This window comes from Barbatula barbatula (assembly GCF_947034865.1).
Source record: "Barbatula barbatula genome assembly, chromosome: 23".
NCBI lineage: Eukaryota > Metazoa > Chordata > Actinopteri > Cypriniformes > Nemacheilidae > Barbatula > Barbatula barbatula.
The window spans coordinates 18,838,437-18,853,501 of record NC_136786.1 but is presented as its reverse complement, the minus strand read 5'-3'; the positions used below and the strand labels follow the sequence as shown (position 1 = coordinate 18,853,501).

Below are 15,065 nucleotides of genomic sequence, written 5' to 3'. Positions count from 1 at the left end.
GTTGGAGACGGCCTGGGATACGATGGCTGCTCACGGCTGGATCGCTCACTTATTCTCCCTTCTACGACATGTGTAACCGATCATCTCATAGGCAATTGGGTACATTCAGACACTCCGAGGGTAAATCTTCAGAAATAGCATGCATAAATGAGGAAAGCCTTCGTTTTGTCTTGCTAGCCGGGCTTCTGGCCGCATATTTTATTTTATTTATCTTGTTTTATGTTAGATACTGTATCGTTGTTCAAAGTCAAGAGTGGCCACGCGCTCCATTTTGGTTGTGTTAGTCACCACCGCTCGACTTTTGTAGAAAAAAGTCTTCAAAATAAAACCAATTCGTGCGGTCACCCCAAAAAGGTCAGTTGCCAATAAATTGAACTGACGTTAGAATTGAAAAGAAGTTTTTCCCCAACTGCAGTAACTAATCATTTTTTCCATCTTGAACATTGACTAGCTATATATAAAGAAAGCCATAAATTAAATATTTTGTTATTGATATTTTAAACTTTATAAAGATGAAAGACAGATAATTATTGAATAATAAAAAAAGAACAGTGGCGCTTTAGTAATATTTCCCATCATCCCATAATTCATCTCTATTTCTCATTGTAAAACGGTCAGTTCTGATGCTTGATTCTGATTGGTTGAGCCGAGTTCCAAGCCGTTATAAAATAGCCCGGATTAAAACTGCTGACCACATTACACAGCCTAAATATCACTTTATTTGCTACGCATATGGAATAACCGTTTTATAAAAGCAATAAGCCCCAAGGAGTTGTGGGTTACGAGGACATTTTATAACAGCTAAAGGAGTTTTAATGACTCGTGCCACAACGCCCTGAAATTCACTTTAGCCCGCTGCTTCTTGGGGCTTATTGCTTTATTAATATCATTTCATAAGTGTGTGTCTTTGCCACTAGAGGTCAGCAGAGGACAGAAAACCGAGCATAGTGCTTCCACAATACCTAAAATGATCATTGTGAAATCTTTGTCCTTCACGTGGCATCTGTTCATTTTTTTATGATATGAAAGCACAGATCAGATGAAGGGTTTTGCATTTGATTTATTCATTCATTTTGTAAACATCATCACTATCCTGCCCTGTAAAATGCCAATGATCATGTGCCATCTCTTTTATAGATGTCCATCATTTTTGCGATCAATTTGTCTTTTTTTCCCTCTACAACCTGTCCACGCCCCGTGTTAAACTGTTTTTGTCGATATTTCCAGATATGTTCTTCTGTTTCCAACCTTTCTTCAACTAAAAGGGCTTTCCAGCTTCTGCTCAATTAGACGAGCCCTCTGTGGTGTTGGTGGTATGACCGCAATGCATTATGGGAGGGGGTCCTCAATGCTCTGAGGCTGTGAAAAACAAATCACGCAGACCACGCCAAGCGCCCTCTAAATGCCTGCATTGCATTGTGGGTATCGCCATGGCTTTCTTGGAAACATGTTTGAGGACATTGGTTGGACAGTTTTAAAGACTTACGTTACCAGATTATGTTGAACTCGACCATAATCAGACATTTTATCGCTAAATATTTATCCTTTCCCGGACAATAGCCACAGACTCCACCCCAAATTAAAAAGAGAAAAAGAAACCGACCCCAGGATGCTTTCGGACGAACTTTGAACAGAACTTTTACTCTGCCTTTTGCGATAACTCCAAACCATTTTCCAAGATTTTCTCTGTTTGTTCAGCTTTATTTCTCTTTGTTTTCTTTTTTGCCTGTCCCTGTTTTGAGTTCTGTGTCGAGATCTGTTTGAAAGTAGTTCGCAGGTAGTCACGCTTCACACCGAGCGCAGCAGAATCGTGCCTCGCTAAGCGTCGCTGTTTCTCCTTTATTAACGAGACTGTGGCTTTGTAAACCGCATCGTACTCGAGTGTGATGCTAGTCGAGGTGCTGATGCTGCACTATCGGCATAGCAACAGATCCTTTGACAAAAGATGTGAATCCAAAAGGATGCCATAGCTTGTTTGTGTTGCCCCACGTGCCAAAACTAACTGTGAAACTAATACGACGCCCTGAGACGTCACATAGCGTTATGAGAAGTTTATAAAGCCGCATTGTTTTTCGGTGATACGGGCGCTACGGCGACGTCCGGACGCGATTTCGTTGTTCTCTGTGTGAAGCTTGAATAATATGAAGGCCTTCATAAATTTAGACAGGGGTAGAGACGGTTGATGTGTTGCACCGACTTGTATGAATGTAGTATCTCTCTTTGTAACCCGGAGCCATTTCTTTTATTATAGTTTTTGGTAATTATTTCCTTTTGTTTCCATGACGATGTGGTTAAATGACCTGTCCCATGCATTGCACACTGTTTCTTTTTTTTTTATATCATTCAATAATGGACAAATATAGACTGCCGTATATCTTGTATTGAATTTGATTTCCAATGGTATTCTATAGAAAGTATATTCTATACATATATGAGATATATGAAACAGCGCCTCTTTAGTCGAACTCTCTCTTGTGGGAACTGCAATGTGTGGCTCTGCCTGTTGACTATTTCCACGTAAACCTGTGACTTGATTTGTATGGTGTCTGTATATATCAAAATGAAATAAACTGTTGAAACAGAACACCGGCGTGCTTGTTTTTTGAGTAGATGAAACTCCATTTGCGAGCGAGCGCTTCATCTTGTTGTGTATGAGAGGCCATGACTTTGTTTGTCGGGTATGAGTGCTTGCGTTATGTTATGATTGTACATGGGTTGTTTTTATTCTCAATATATCGTGAGAAAGTGAGCTAACGTTTCCTTCACAGGATTTTGCAGCCCGGATGCAGAGATGCGATTGAAAATGATGAACGTCTTTATTTCTTCTGTTCTTACAAGTGTAATGCTTTTGATATGTTTGTATAACCACCTGACCCTAACTCTGGTTCTTTTCTTGTACAACATGACCGTTCTTAGCAGATTTCAACAGGTGGAGACACGATGTAATGATTTCCAACGCTTTTCCCCTGCTAACCCGTTCTCTCTTTTGTTTTCTTTTGCAAAAGAAATTGCATTTATTGTTCTTTCACTGACCTTTCTGTGGTTGGTAAAGCCACAAGGAGGCGCCAAAGATCACAAAAAGAGCTCTTGGGGGGTTTAACTTTGTGTTTTTGTTATTGGTCGAACGTTGGTGTTTTGTTTTGTGTGTCCGTCCTCTGGTCTGTCGTTTATTTCTTGTAAATATCTATTTATACTGCACGCTTAATGTGCTGCTGTATGTTTGCACCGTTTTGCTTGCGCGTTTCTTTGGGCCTACCGAGATGTTTGTTCGTTTTTGTTCGTTTGGTTGGTTTTATTGCCATTTTTTCGTTATCCACACAGCACACGAATACACGCCTCACTGCACACACACTAGAGTTAAGGCACAACTCACACACACCCTCCACATCCCCATCTCAACATGTCTTCATGCTCCCGTCATCAGACTGACTTATTTTCTTGTTTCTTTGCAGTCGAGGAAAGCCAGCGATCAGACAAAGAGCAATGAGAGTAAAACTGACAGTATAGGCAGTGGAAGGGCCATTCCCATCAAACAGGTACGTCACAGCATTTGTAGTCTTTTTTATATGAGGTAAGTATCTTGCTTGTTAGGGCTCATTTTCTTTTTTTATTCACACAAAAGTAGTCAAAGGGTTCAGAAACTGTTTGTTTTAGGTGGTCTGTACTAGTGAAAGGGCTCATAAATTAGTCATATCGTCTTTTGCTTGAATCCACTAATGTGTGCTAGATTTAGTTATAGTCTTCCAGGGTTATGAAAGCAGTGGAAGTGTATGAAATGAAAAGTGTTTATTTGCCAGTATAAGAGCATACAAACTTTATTGATTTTAAACAACAGTTTTAGGTAAATGATTGTGTCCCCAGCAGTTCCTCTTTATCACCAGCAGATGTCAGTGTAACACTGGATGAAGTTAGTTTATATTCGGTGTGGTTTTACTTTACTGTGTTATGTTGTCAGTTATGCATGACAACGAACGACTTCTTAATCCTTAATATGACAATAAAACTAAGTAATTTTTGTGACCTAATGTAATGCACTATAGTAAATACTCCCTAACGAAATGGTATTTTTACTGTAACCGTGTTTTGTTTGGTGTATTGATTACTATTGGCAAAAACATGGTTTTACTATAGTAGGCTTTTTTTGCTTTAAGTGTAGTAAAACCATTGTTAGCGTTTATAAGGGAATTAACAGATTTGAACTGTCTTGTCAAATTTCAAATGTAGTTATATTTGTAATTAATTAAAAGATGAATAATGTTGGGGAATTATGGATAGTAAAGGTGTACTTGAAAATGCATTAGATAACAATGAGAAATATCGATTTCAGTTTTTATAAATGTTGTTAATGTAAGTGAATGCCAATACAACACTTCAAGTGTATTATGCATTGACTAATATGTAAATACTGGAATTAAAAAATGAATAGAAGCTGTAGAAGTATTTTTGTTGATGTTATGTGAATGAATACAACCGTGCTGTACTGAATTCTGCATCATTTAACATTATTGCATTCAGAGATTTTTGTTCCGTTAAAGAAAGGAAATGTATTTCTCTCACGTACAAACATCTCGTCTAAGGTTGTTTCTTGATTTCTGTAATTAGCGCTAGTGCTCGACACAGTAGCTGTCAAATATTTATTTTTCTTTTGTGAAGTTGTTCCTTCATTTGTTCTCATTTAAACCTCGGATTCAATTTACAAATGAACCCTAACCTTTAACCCCTGCCAGAGATTAGTGTCGTCACACTGAACTCACCTCAATCCGGTGACAAGAAGCACATGCAAATCCTGACCCCTGAAAGCACTTTAATGCAACCGCTTCATATAATCTAGAAATAATCCAAATAGTCATTTTTAATAAAGACCAATGCCATTTTTAACGCCAGTTTATTCTTCTAAATTTTCCGATAATTTACAATAACAGTTTATAAATGTCGTTCCGGAGTTAGGGTTAGGGTTCAGAACTTAATTTAGTCTACGTTGTAGTGTTCGTGATTGAATTTCTATCTTGAGCTGTATAGAAATGTATAAGTAAATGCATGGGATGAAAGTGGGTGAGGGGGGGGGGGTAAGAGTTCGCATATCACATGTCTATATCCTCCGTCAGCCTTCTTTACTTTACCTCCATTGTACATCGATTACACTCCGGCTTTCAAGATTATCTCTTTAAGAGCGGCCATTGTAATCTGTTTGTCTGTAGTGGATACTCACAGAGAGAAGAGGAGGGGGGATGCTGGCCGGGGTGGGATACTTTTCAATGCGCCTGATTGCCCGGCCAGTCAAATGCACAGTCAGGAAGATCAAAGTACCATGGGAGTATAATTACCTCCCACCGGGCAAATTACACACTGTGGACCCCCCCACACCCCTCCCAATCAGTAAAAATGGTAAATAAGAGCAACAATAGCAGCGGTAGCTCAGGGGTGACACAGAGGGACTGTCAACACAAACCTTTTGTGTTTCATCCCAGTAAGATCCCTCTTTTCCTTTTATTTCTCCGAATGACCACTAAACTGAGGCTGTGATGTTGATAGACACGTCTGTATGTGCATGTGGGTCTATAGGTTTAGGAGTGTGTGTTTTATTCATTTGGATATTAATGTTGTCCAAACAGACCGTGATGTGATGTAATAGTCAGCGATAGGATAAGTAAGCAATATATCAATTTAAATCAAACCAGAAGGAAATGGGATTCGTTATTTCTGATAATTAAGCAGATTTTCCCTATCAAATCCTCATTACTGTAATGTGTATGAAAGCTTTGCTTTGCTTTTGTTTGTTTGTACTGGATTCAAGAAAAATGGCTTTGATACTGACAAATATCGGCATAAACTACAGCAAATACTATGATACATAAATACATTACAATTAAAATAGCGGATAATTGTTTTTTATTACAGTAAGATTGATTTTGTGTTTTGTAGCATTGTTAACGTATCCCATAAAAAGTAGACATGATGGTTTATATTATATATATAATTATATTATATATATTATCAATGTTTCTTAGGAAAAACATGGTAATACCACAGTACTATTTTTGTAAAGCATCTATCGGACACATCTGTGTATGTCAATGATATTACCATCTTTTAAGTTATCAAATTGCATAAATTGAATATTAAATGGCTTATATAGACGCACACCTGGCCCAAAATTAACTCCCAGTGTGTATTTGGCTATAATAAAAGTGAACTTCTATTTGGCTATACTATAACAATGTATTTTATATTAATATAAACATTTTATTCTATAATAATTGTATTAAGTTTAATAAAATCTACTCGACATGTCTTTTTTATGTTTTTGTTGTCTAGTATTGCTATAAAACACGTTTATAACACCATAATATGAATCCCTAACCTTTGATTGAAAAGATTCATAATTCTACTGCTGATGGTTTATGTTTATTGAGTTGGGACGCTCATATTTTCTCTCCTCTACATTGATCTGTTTCAACACTGTGGGCTGTGATTGTACTGATCATGTTTATGCATCCATGACCGTTGTCACATCCATGTACACGCACAGAAGAGTTCTGCCAGCTGTCCGCTGAATGGATTTGATTGTCTGGCCAATATGACTTCTGTAGGAACATCCACATTATTGAATGAGTAATAGACAGGCTAGTGCTGCTAACAGATGGCTGTTTCTTAGGAACTGACAGAATATTCATCACGTTTATTGTGGAAAGCAAATGAGGTCAAAAGCAATGTCAATAAAACTTGACCTATCTAAGCTTTCAATTTCTGGAGAAAAAAACTAAGTTTTAAGTTTTGCAGATGTGAGCAAGTACAATGTTAAATTATGAATATTTTTTGTTGTATATTGTTGGTAAGATGGTGTTGATAATTGTTCAAATTAATATTTTTATTTATTTATTTGAATAAATGAATATAATTCATTTCCAAAAATAGAGAAACTCCCTTTTGAATATTTTTTTTAAATCATGTTTTTATTGTGACGTCCAATTAATATAAATCAAACTGTAGTTGGGTTGTTTTGATTTATGAAAAAGTCCGAAAATACAGTTTATGAACACAATAAAATCTTTATCTGTTTTTGCGAAAACGTCAAATATATATATATTAATATAAATTAATATGCAGTTTATGTTATGTCAATGAATATAATATAAATTAATTAATATAGATATGTATTTCATTTATTTTACTTTTATTATTATAGTATTTTATAATATTTTGTTATCTATTATGCATTGTTCTTATTAATTATTGTTTCATTTCATTTAGTTACATTTTGCTAAAACACTATTGTAAAACAGTTGTACATTTTTTTTGTAGTATTAGATTAATCCGTGTAATTTTTCTCTACATATGTGTTGTAAGATTAGTTAAAATATGACATTTGTATTTATTTCTGTATTTTTTGGACTTGTTGTGATGTCATGTTTAATATGAAATGATTGCCTAAAGATGAGTGTGATCGAGCGTGCTCCAGAAGTGATCCGGTTTGAAAGAGTATATAGAGTATCTGTGAGGCGGAGGAGAGGATGGAAGGCCACTAGTCGTGAATATCAGCGCAGGGATCAGATCAGGGTGAGAAGAGGATTAGGGTTTGATTGTCGGGTAAACACCATGATACCCAGTTGACCCCGGGTCAGCACCTGATGTTTAGCAACTAGTGTATTCTGTATTAATCCCTTCAGTGCCGGGGCTGAGCAGTTAACACATCACAGCCCTCCCGCTCCCTCAATCCCATCAGGAAGTGTTAAAGAGCACAGGATTCTTCCCTAATCCCATAATTAAGCAAAAGCAGGCCACCCGAACCCCCCGTGTCCCCTGCAGCCCACCCCTAAAATCCTCCGTGCACTTCCAGTGCTGACCGGGGAGTGTTTGTCCTGGCTGGACTTATAGGGGATAAGTGCCGGTGAGTGTTTTTTTTAAAGAACGGTGGGAGGTGATGGTGAGACCTGGAGCGGAGGACGGGAGAAGCTGGAAGCTTTTGAAGAGCTCGGATCACAGGGTCTAATCCTCATGCTCGCAGAGGTCTGGTAGAGTTCACCAGTCTTTGCACAAATTGGATTTAGCCTTTGCTCCCCCTCGGCTCCTTTAAGACCACAGCACTGATATGTGCACATGAATGACCCCCTCTTGCTGTTTGATATCGCTCGGGTCTTGACCTGACTTGTGTGTTTCAAAGGAGATGAACCGAGACTTTTAATCTGCTGGTCTTGAACCTGTATTCATTGATGTGATTATTTATGATTTATTTCAAGAATTTAGGCTACAAACAAGCTTAAGAATATTTATTATTGATTATATCAATATTCAGTGTTTAATATTTGAATGATATTAGTGTTTTCAAAACAAGGCATATTATATAATGTTTGTTTGTTTGTCAACGATCAAAAGCTTACAAACACTTACTTATATAAATTTTTTTGATGTGGCGACTAACAAAATCTAAACAAATAAATGAAACCTGTTATATTTGATCATCTTGAGTGTAGTCTTGAATATGACGAAATGTTCACTTGTCATGTTGAGATGCTTTTAAAACAATATTGAAGTAGTTCTCATCTATTCCGTGCTCTTATTGACTGCTCTGCTTACATTATTGTTTGAAAAGTTTTTATCAAATAAGATTTTAGTTTGTATAAAAAACAAAGATATTTCTGTTTACGATTACAGATCAAAACCTTTTCAACATTTCTCTCAAGTGTTTTGGCCAGTAGTGTGTGTATCGTACTGTGATGGTAACATACACGATGATACAAAGGAACGCTTCCTCGACGTCAAGCAAATGTTCACACGTTATGAGCAGGGCTCCGTAGGGGTGCATTGTTTTGTTTTAATGTTGCTGTGAAAGTTTACACTCTTTGTTAATAGATCTTGATTGTATGTGAACGACTGTTAATGTGTTTGTGAGAAGTCTGCTACTCCTGCTTCATTATAATGTGATGACATGTGGGAATATTTTTACATTTTAGAGGTAAATGGGAAGAAGGATCAATGCAAAGTTGACAACAATGCATCTGTTGCATCTATTTACATTGAGTCATTTAGCAGACGCTTTTATCCAAAGTGACTTACAGAGAGTTCAGGGAGCAATAAGAGATACGCCATTCAGGAGCAATAACACAGAGTTGCCAGTTTCAACAAAAGACACAACAAAACCTGTTAAGAGAAAGAGAAAGAATTGATATGTACCTTGTTTTTTCCATAGCACACGCTTAAAACATACGGTATAAATATTTTTTTCTGTTCTCATCAACCCTCTTCTTTTCATAAGACTGTTTCTTGTTTCTCATTTTCGATTTGGTTTTGTCTTAAACAGGGAATTTTGTTAAAACGGAGTGGGAAGTCTCTCAATAAGGAGTGGAAGAAGAAATACGTCACATTGTGTGACAACGGCCTGCTCACGTACCACCCCAGTTTACATGTGAGTATATTCTTCCCTGTTCTGGAGTTTGATTCAGTTTATTGAATCGGTTCAGTCTTATGATTTAAGTTAATGAACCAGACGAGAGTTTGAGTTTTTGCTTGTTTTTCACTATAAAATTCTTTAACTATAAATATATGTTTGAGGTTGATGGAATCTTCTTTGTCATTCGACTCACAATTGCACCCCTACATAAGCTTCGTCTAGACGATTGATTTATAAATATTTTGTCAGTGAGTTTCTTTGTTCTTTGTGAGCTTTTTAGTTAAATACATTCTGAAATACTAGTTTCTGCAAGGACATTTTTAATTGACGATAACCGTGATATTAAAAAACCACATGATCAATGTTGTGTTAATTCTATACATCGTAATATCGTATTCCTTAAAGTTTGCCTCTCTACCTCCGTACACTTGATTTGTGGACCAAATAACAGACAAAACACAAAATAAACAATATTAAAGATGAATTTCACTTATGGAATCATAAAAAAATATTTCGACAATATCGTTACTGTTGTACAGCGTAGTGAAAATCTAAAATTGTGACAGCCCTATCTTAAATATTTTTGGGCTGTATTCATTATTAATTATTGTTTAAATGTGTGTATTCATTATTTATGTAAACTTTTAAGAGTACATCAGCTTATAGATGGTCTTTTCTTTAAAGTTTTCATTTTAATTGAATACAATTTGAAACAGCAGATTTTTTACAAAAACATATATATACGAATGAACAAGCTTTGGTTAAATCTAACAAATCGTAATACAGTGAAATTCTGGACAGGTCGCCGCAGGACCATCGCAGACGATCCACACGGAGCATTTATCTCTGTCAGCACCCCCGCGTGGTCCTAATACCTCTTTAAATCCCACTTTCTGTTCCTCATTTGCATGCACGCGTCTCTCAAACAGCCATCCTCCCATTTTCATAACAAATTTACCATAGGTTTATAATTAATAAGCGTTCGCTAATTAAGATCCACTTGGAGTGCAGCCCACCTTGACACGTTACACGAGTAACGTTAAGAGGTCTCAACGGACTATGACCAAAATTAATATCTCAGACAAACCCGTGTCTCGGCCGCGTGTCGATTAGTGCCGTAATGGGCATCTAATGCCAGTCATGTGTGTAATAGGAACACAGTACTGTGGGCATCATAACCATCTCCGTTACAGTCGTTCGGGTCCGGACACCTGTGGACCACTCGTTTAGCTCAACGAGAGAGACAAAGAGAGATCTGCGGCGTGCGAGGGAGAGAAAGGCGGTTTAATTTTGCGCCGCAGCCAGCCGAGCCATCCCACAATCCCCTTCTGTTAATTCCGTCTGCAACATCAATTAAATTGTTTGTAGAAACTAATTGAATATGGCTTAATCACACATCTTAATAGCTTTCCGCGCCTCAAACTGGCTGTTAATTCCAGCAATAAAATGGAATGGGAGCGCTCACTGGGTAATTAGTACGGAGGCTTTTGAAGAAATTAGTGCTTTATGGGGCGCAATAAAAGTGAAGAGGAGTTGGCGGGAGTCTTGCCAGGCCGAAATCTCTGCTCGCCTTTTTTGTGCTGAGCCGGGTGATTTGCACCTTGGTTTAAGCCATTTGCGCGCCGCAAACTCCCAAGAAAATGGAATGGGCCGGATGAGATGACAACGAGCGCGCTTGGAGTCGTTAATGTTAATTTGGCTTATCTGCGGAAACAGGTGTAATAGATCGCGTGGGCTCGCCGGTTGTTTGATTGGAGCAGGACGAGTTTATTCGTGTTGCTTTTTGAAAGCTTCGGAACATCTGAAAATGTGGGTTTTCATGCGCCTCAACCTTATTTCAAATGAAATATTAAAATAAAGCGAATGAGAACGTGTTGTGTTCTTGTAGTTCATTTGGTTCGGTAACGGCGTAAAAGTCATGAGTTTGATCTCAGGGAACATGCATATGAAGGAAATCTGGTTGAATGAAGCGCAAGTTGTTTTGGATGAATGCGGCTACCAAATGCATACATCCTAAATCCGTCTTTAAACAGTTTATTTCAAGTTTGGAATTTCATGTGTTAGGATTACATGCAGAATATCCACGGTAAGGAAATCGATTTGCTGCGGACGACGGTGAAGGTACCCGGGAAACGGCCTCCCAGGGCGGTGTCTACAGTCGCCCCTACAGCCAGCCCGAAAACCAACGGACTGACCAAAGACCGAAGCACCTTACAGCTTGGTATTGGGGCAGCAAGTGAGTGAATATTTTGATTTATAAACTCATTAAACTGTATATTGTGTATTGAGATTGTAAACGTATTCAACTTAAAATCTAATTTATCTAAAATATTTGAATCCCCCCCATACTTTCCAGGTTATATCGTTCATATCATGCCAAAGGGAAAAACTTGCTTTGGTTTAAAATGTAAGGTTCTGAGATGAATATGTTGACCTACATCTGTAAACATCAGAATGATGAAAGCAGGATTGAGAATTTATCTCAATATAATGAATTGTAGCAATGTTCATATAATGCGTTTTGTAATTTGTATGTTTTATTTGCCAAGTAACAAATTAAGTCGTTTCTAATCCAAATTCTCTTCATGTTGAAATTCCCCTCCTCATTAAAAACATCTCATAGCCGAAGGCAAAGACTGAATCGCTGTTTACAAATCAGAAACTATGTCACTTGGCTATTGCTGATAACTACATACACTCTGAAAAATGCTGGCAACACAGGTTTTCTGTAAATAGTTTATCAATGTGGGGCATTCTCTTTTTAAAATGTGCGTGCCATTGTCCTTTGTTAAAATCTTAAAATGCATTTACTTTCTATTATAACTATGCATTTTAAATGATGTACAGTATGTTAATGTACGTTAACTCCTCCCCTTCCATTTCAAAATGTATTAGCTGTTTTTATACGTCCAATCAAATCGCAGAGAAAGACGAAAGCCATGACGACTATTTTTCTCATTAGAAATACCATTTCACTCAACTTCCGGTTCACAGGGACTTTAAAGTACAGTGTTAATGGATTTCCAGAAACTGCTGGGTTATTTTATATATACAGTATATTAGGGCTGTCAAACGATTCATCGTGAGTTTATTGCATGTAAACGCTGCGATTAATCGCGATTAACATGGTTGGGTCAAAAAGGGACAAGCCCAACTTTTGGGTTTTTGGGTTAAATTAACCCCCAAAAATGTTCATATAATACCCAACCATGGGTTAAAACAACCCGACATTTTGGGTTTAAAAAAGTATATTACTTTCCTTTAGATTAGATTAGATTCAACTTTATTGTCATTACAAATATACAAGTACAGTGTAAGAAATGTAGTTAACCCAGCATGAACGTACTGATTTCATTTCACTTCTGACATTCGAGATCAAGAGGAGAGGTTTGGGAAGGTGTAATTAGATTTTAGGTGTAATTAATAAACTTTCTCCAGGGGCAGTGCAAGCTGGCGTCTGTGCTTCCAAAACATAACAGACCTGGACCTGAAAATCACTTAGCTTGGGTTCATTCTTTTTGCCACATTAAGGTCAGGTCAAGCAAGGGCTTCTGGGAATTGCGGTTTTCTGCCCTGTGCCCAGTCTTGGATGGAGAAGAGAGTTTATTAGTCACAGGGACATATGGGCTGAATAACCTGAGTTGTTTGGAAAGCCGCACAAGCTGCTTTGAAACTTAAAGTGGTGTCAGGATGTCAAGTAATTAACCTTTAGTTGACTGTGAAGGGACGAGTGAAGGCAAGGTTGAAAAATAAACAATTTGGTGCCATTAGATCTTAAATAGCACCTTCAAGCAGATGTCCAGATGTTGTGACTGTGTCATTTTTTTGTAGGATCTATTGACAGAAATGCAATATAATCTCTTCAGAGGTGTATAAAGACCTTACATAGTGAAGGGTTATGTTTTTGTTATCTTAGAATGAGCTATTTCTATCTACATACACCGCGGGTCCCCTTACATGGAAGTCGCCATGTTGTTTCTACAGTGGCCCTAAACGGACAAACTGCTCTACAAAACGCGTTTTGGAAATATGTTATCTTCTTCAGCAAAGAAGCCAAACCATGACATCTTAGTTCTGTGTCAGCCACCATAGTGCTTTGAAAAGAAGGGGTGGAGTCATAGATTAAAACTAGATGTCGCATTAGCATCTGTTTCTATGGGCTGCTATACCTAGGTCGTCCGCCATATTGGAACGTTTCGAGCTGGTCTGTTGCCAAGTCTGTGGCTTTCCAGTGAAATTGGTTTACTTTGCAAGTGTCGAACCGGTTTGGTTTATCCACAAGTTAGGAAAGATTTTTTAATATAGCTGTCAATCTAAAAATTATTTTATTTATGAATGTTAAGTTCTGTTATTTGGACTAGGGACGTGGCTCGTGATGAAGGATTTAGTTTCACAGATCTGGCAACCCTGAAAACATATTTGTTGTTGTGTAAACTCGAACATCATATGTCCTACACTAACACGTTGACAACAACGAAACTGTATCCAATTTTTCGGGAATAAAAATGGCTGTGCAGGGTTGTGGCATTCTAGCAAACTGTGAGTGACGTCAGTGGACCGTTCCAACATGGCGACGCGTCTATGTGCCTGGAGAGCTTGAATGAGGCATCTAGTTTTTATATTTATGGGTGGAGTGAGCCGTTGGTTGCAATTCACAACCTCACCGCTAGACGACGCTAAATTTCATACACTGGACTGTTAAGCAACAGTGTTTTTGTTAAATACTTCACATTATAGAAGTTACATTTTTAATGCATAAATGTATATAGCGGCGGTCGTGCTTCGGTTTTCCACGGTCCGTTTTTCCACATCCCTTTTCTACTCTGAGGCGTAGTGCAGGAACATTGTGTTAATTTCCACTCGAGAGGGAAAAGGTTATGATTCGCAGTGGGTCTCCGCAGAGTGGAGGACGCACACTTGATTATGCAATCTGATTTTGATTTCATTAGGCATGCAATTGATGCAAAGGAACAAAGGGGTAATTTTTCATTCATGGTGGTCTAGCTGAGCCCCGTCTTTCCCTGTAGTCTGTAATTCATACACTTCCCCTTGATCTAAAGACCATTAGGGACTCTGGGGGGGGTTTGGGGAAGGTAAGGATGAGAAAAAGACAGAGAGTAAAAAAGAGTGCAAATGAATGAACGCATGTGTCGGCAAGTAAAAGAGTCTGTCTCGACGAGGCCCGGTCTAATCTTTCTGCTAAGTATTCACCGGAACCGCTTTAAATATGATCATTCTGCAAGCTGACAGATATATAATATCAAAGCGTTAATGGGTCTGCCCATCAGGTTTAATCAATGACTGTGATCTGCTGTGTGTGTGCGGAGGTGTGAGACAGCGCGTCTCGCTGAGCTGCGTGTGTTCAGTCATTCTGAAGAGCTTTTACCTGTCCTTCATACCTGGAGTCTAGTGATGTTACTTATGTCATGTTGTGAGCTGATTGGCTGATTAACAGAAGTCATCAGCCTTGTCATTGGACCGTGTGCTTTTTCTGTTTTTAAATGCTTTTAGTGGCTATACATTTATCGCTCTCTACGTCTGTCTCTTTATCCGTCTAGCTGTATGTCTTTCTTTCATTCTTTCTTTTTGTCGTTCGTTATTTCATTATTTCTTTCTGTTGTTCGTTCGGTCTTTCTTTCTTTCGTTCTGTTTTAATTTTTTTAATTCTTTCATTGTT

At 37.9% G+C, this 15,065-nt stretch overlaps 1 protein-coding gene across 4 annotated transcripts in view; it reads left to right on the top strand.

Moving 5' to 3' along the window:
* The window catches only part of agap3 (ArfGAP with GTPase domain, ankyrin repeat and PH domain 3), a gene marked incomplete at its 3' end in the record, with an annotated part of 116,985 nt that overhangs the window by 66,934 nt on the left and 34,986 nt on the right, over positions 1–15,065 (top strand). For 3 of the 4 annotated variants that reach the window (XM_079447582.1, XM_079447581.1, XM_079447580.1), the window contains 3 exons: positions 3,453–3,536; positions 9,299–9,403; positions 11,453–11,624. In XM_079447582.1, the coding sequence (XP_079303708.1) occupies positions 3,453–3,536; positions 9,299–9,403; positions 11,453–11,624 (361 nt within the window). Of the gene's footprint in view, positions 1–1,227; positions 1,291–3,452; positions 3,537–9,298; positions 9,404–11,452; positions 11,625–15,065 lie in introns of those variants that run through there. The other variant, XM_079447583.1, reaches the window with a different exon arrangement.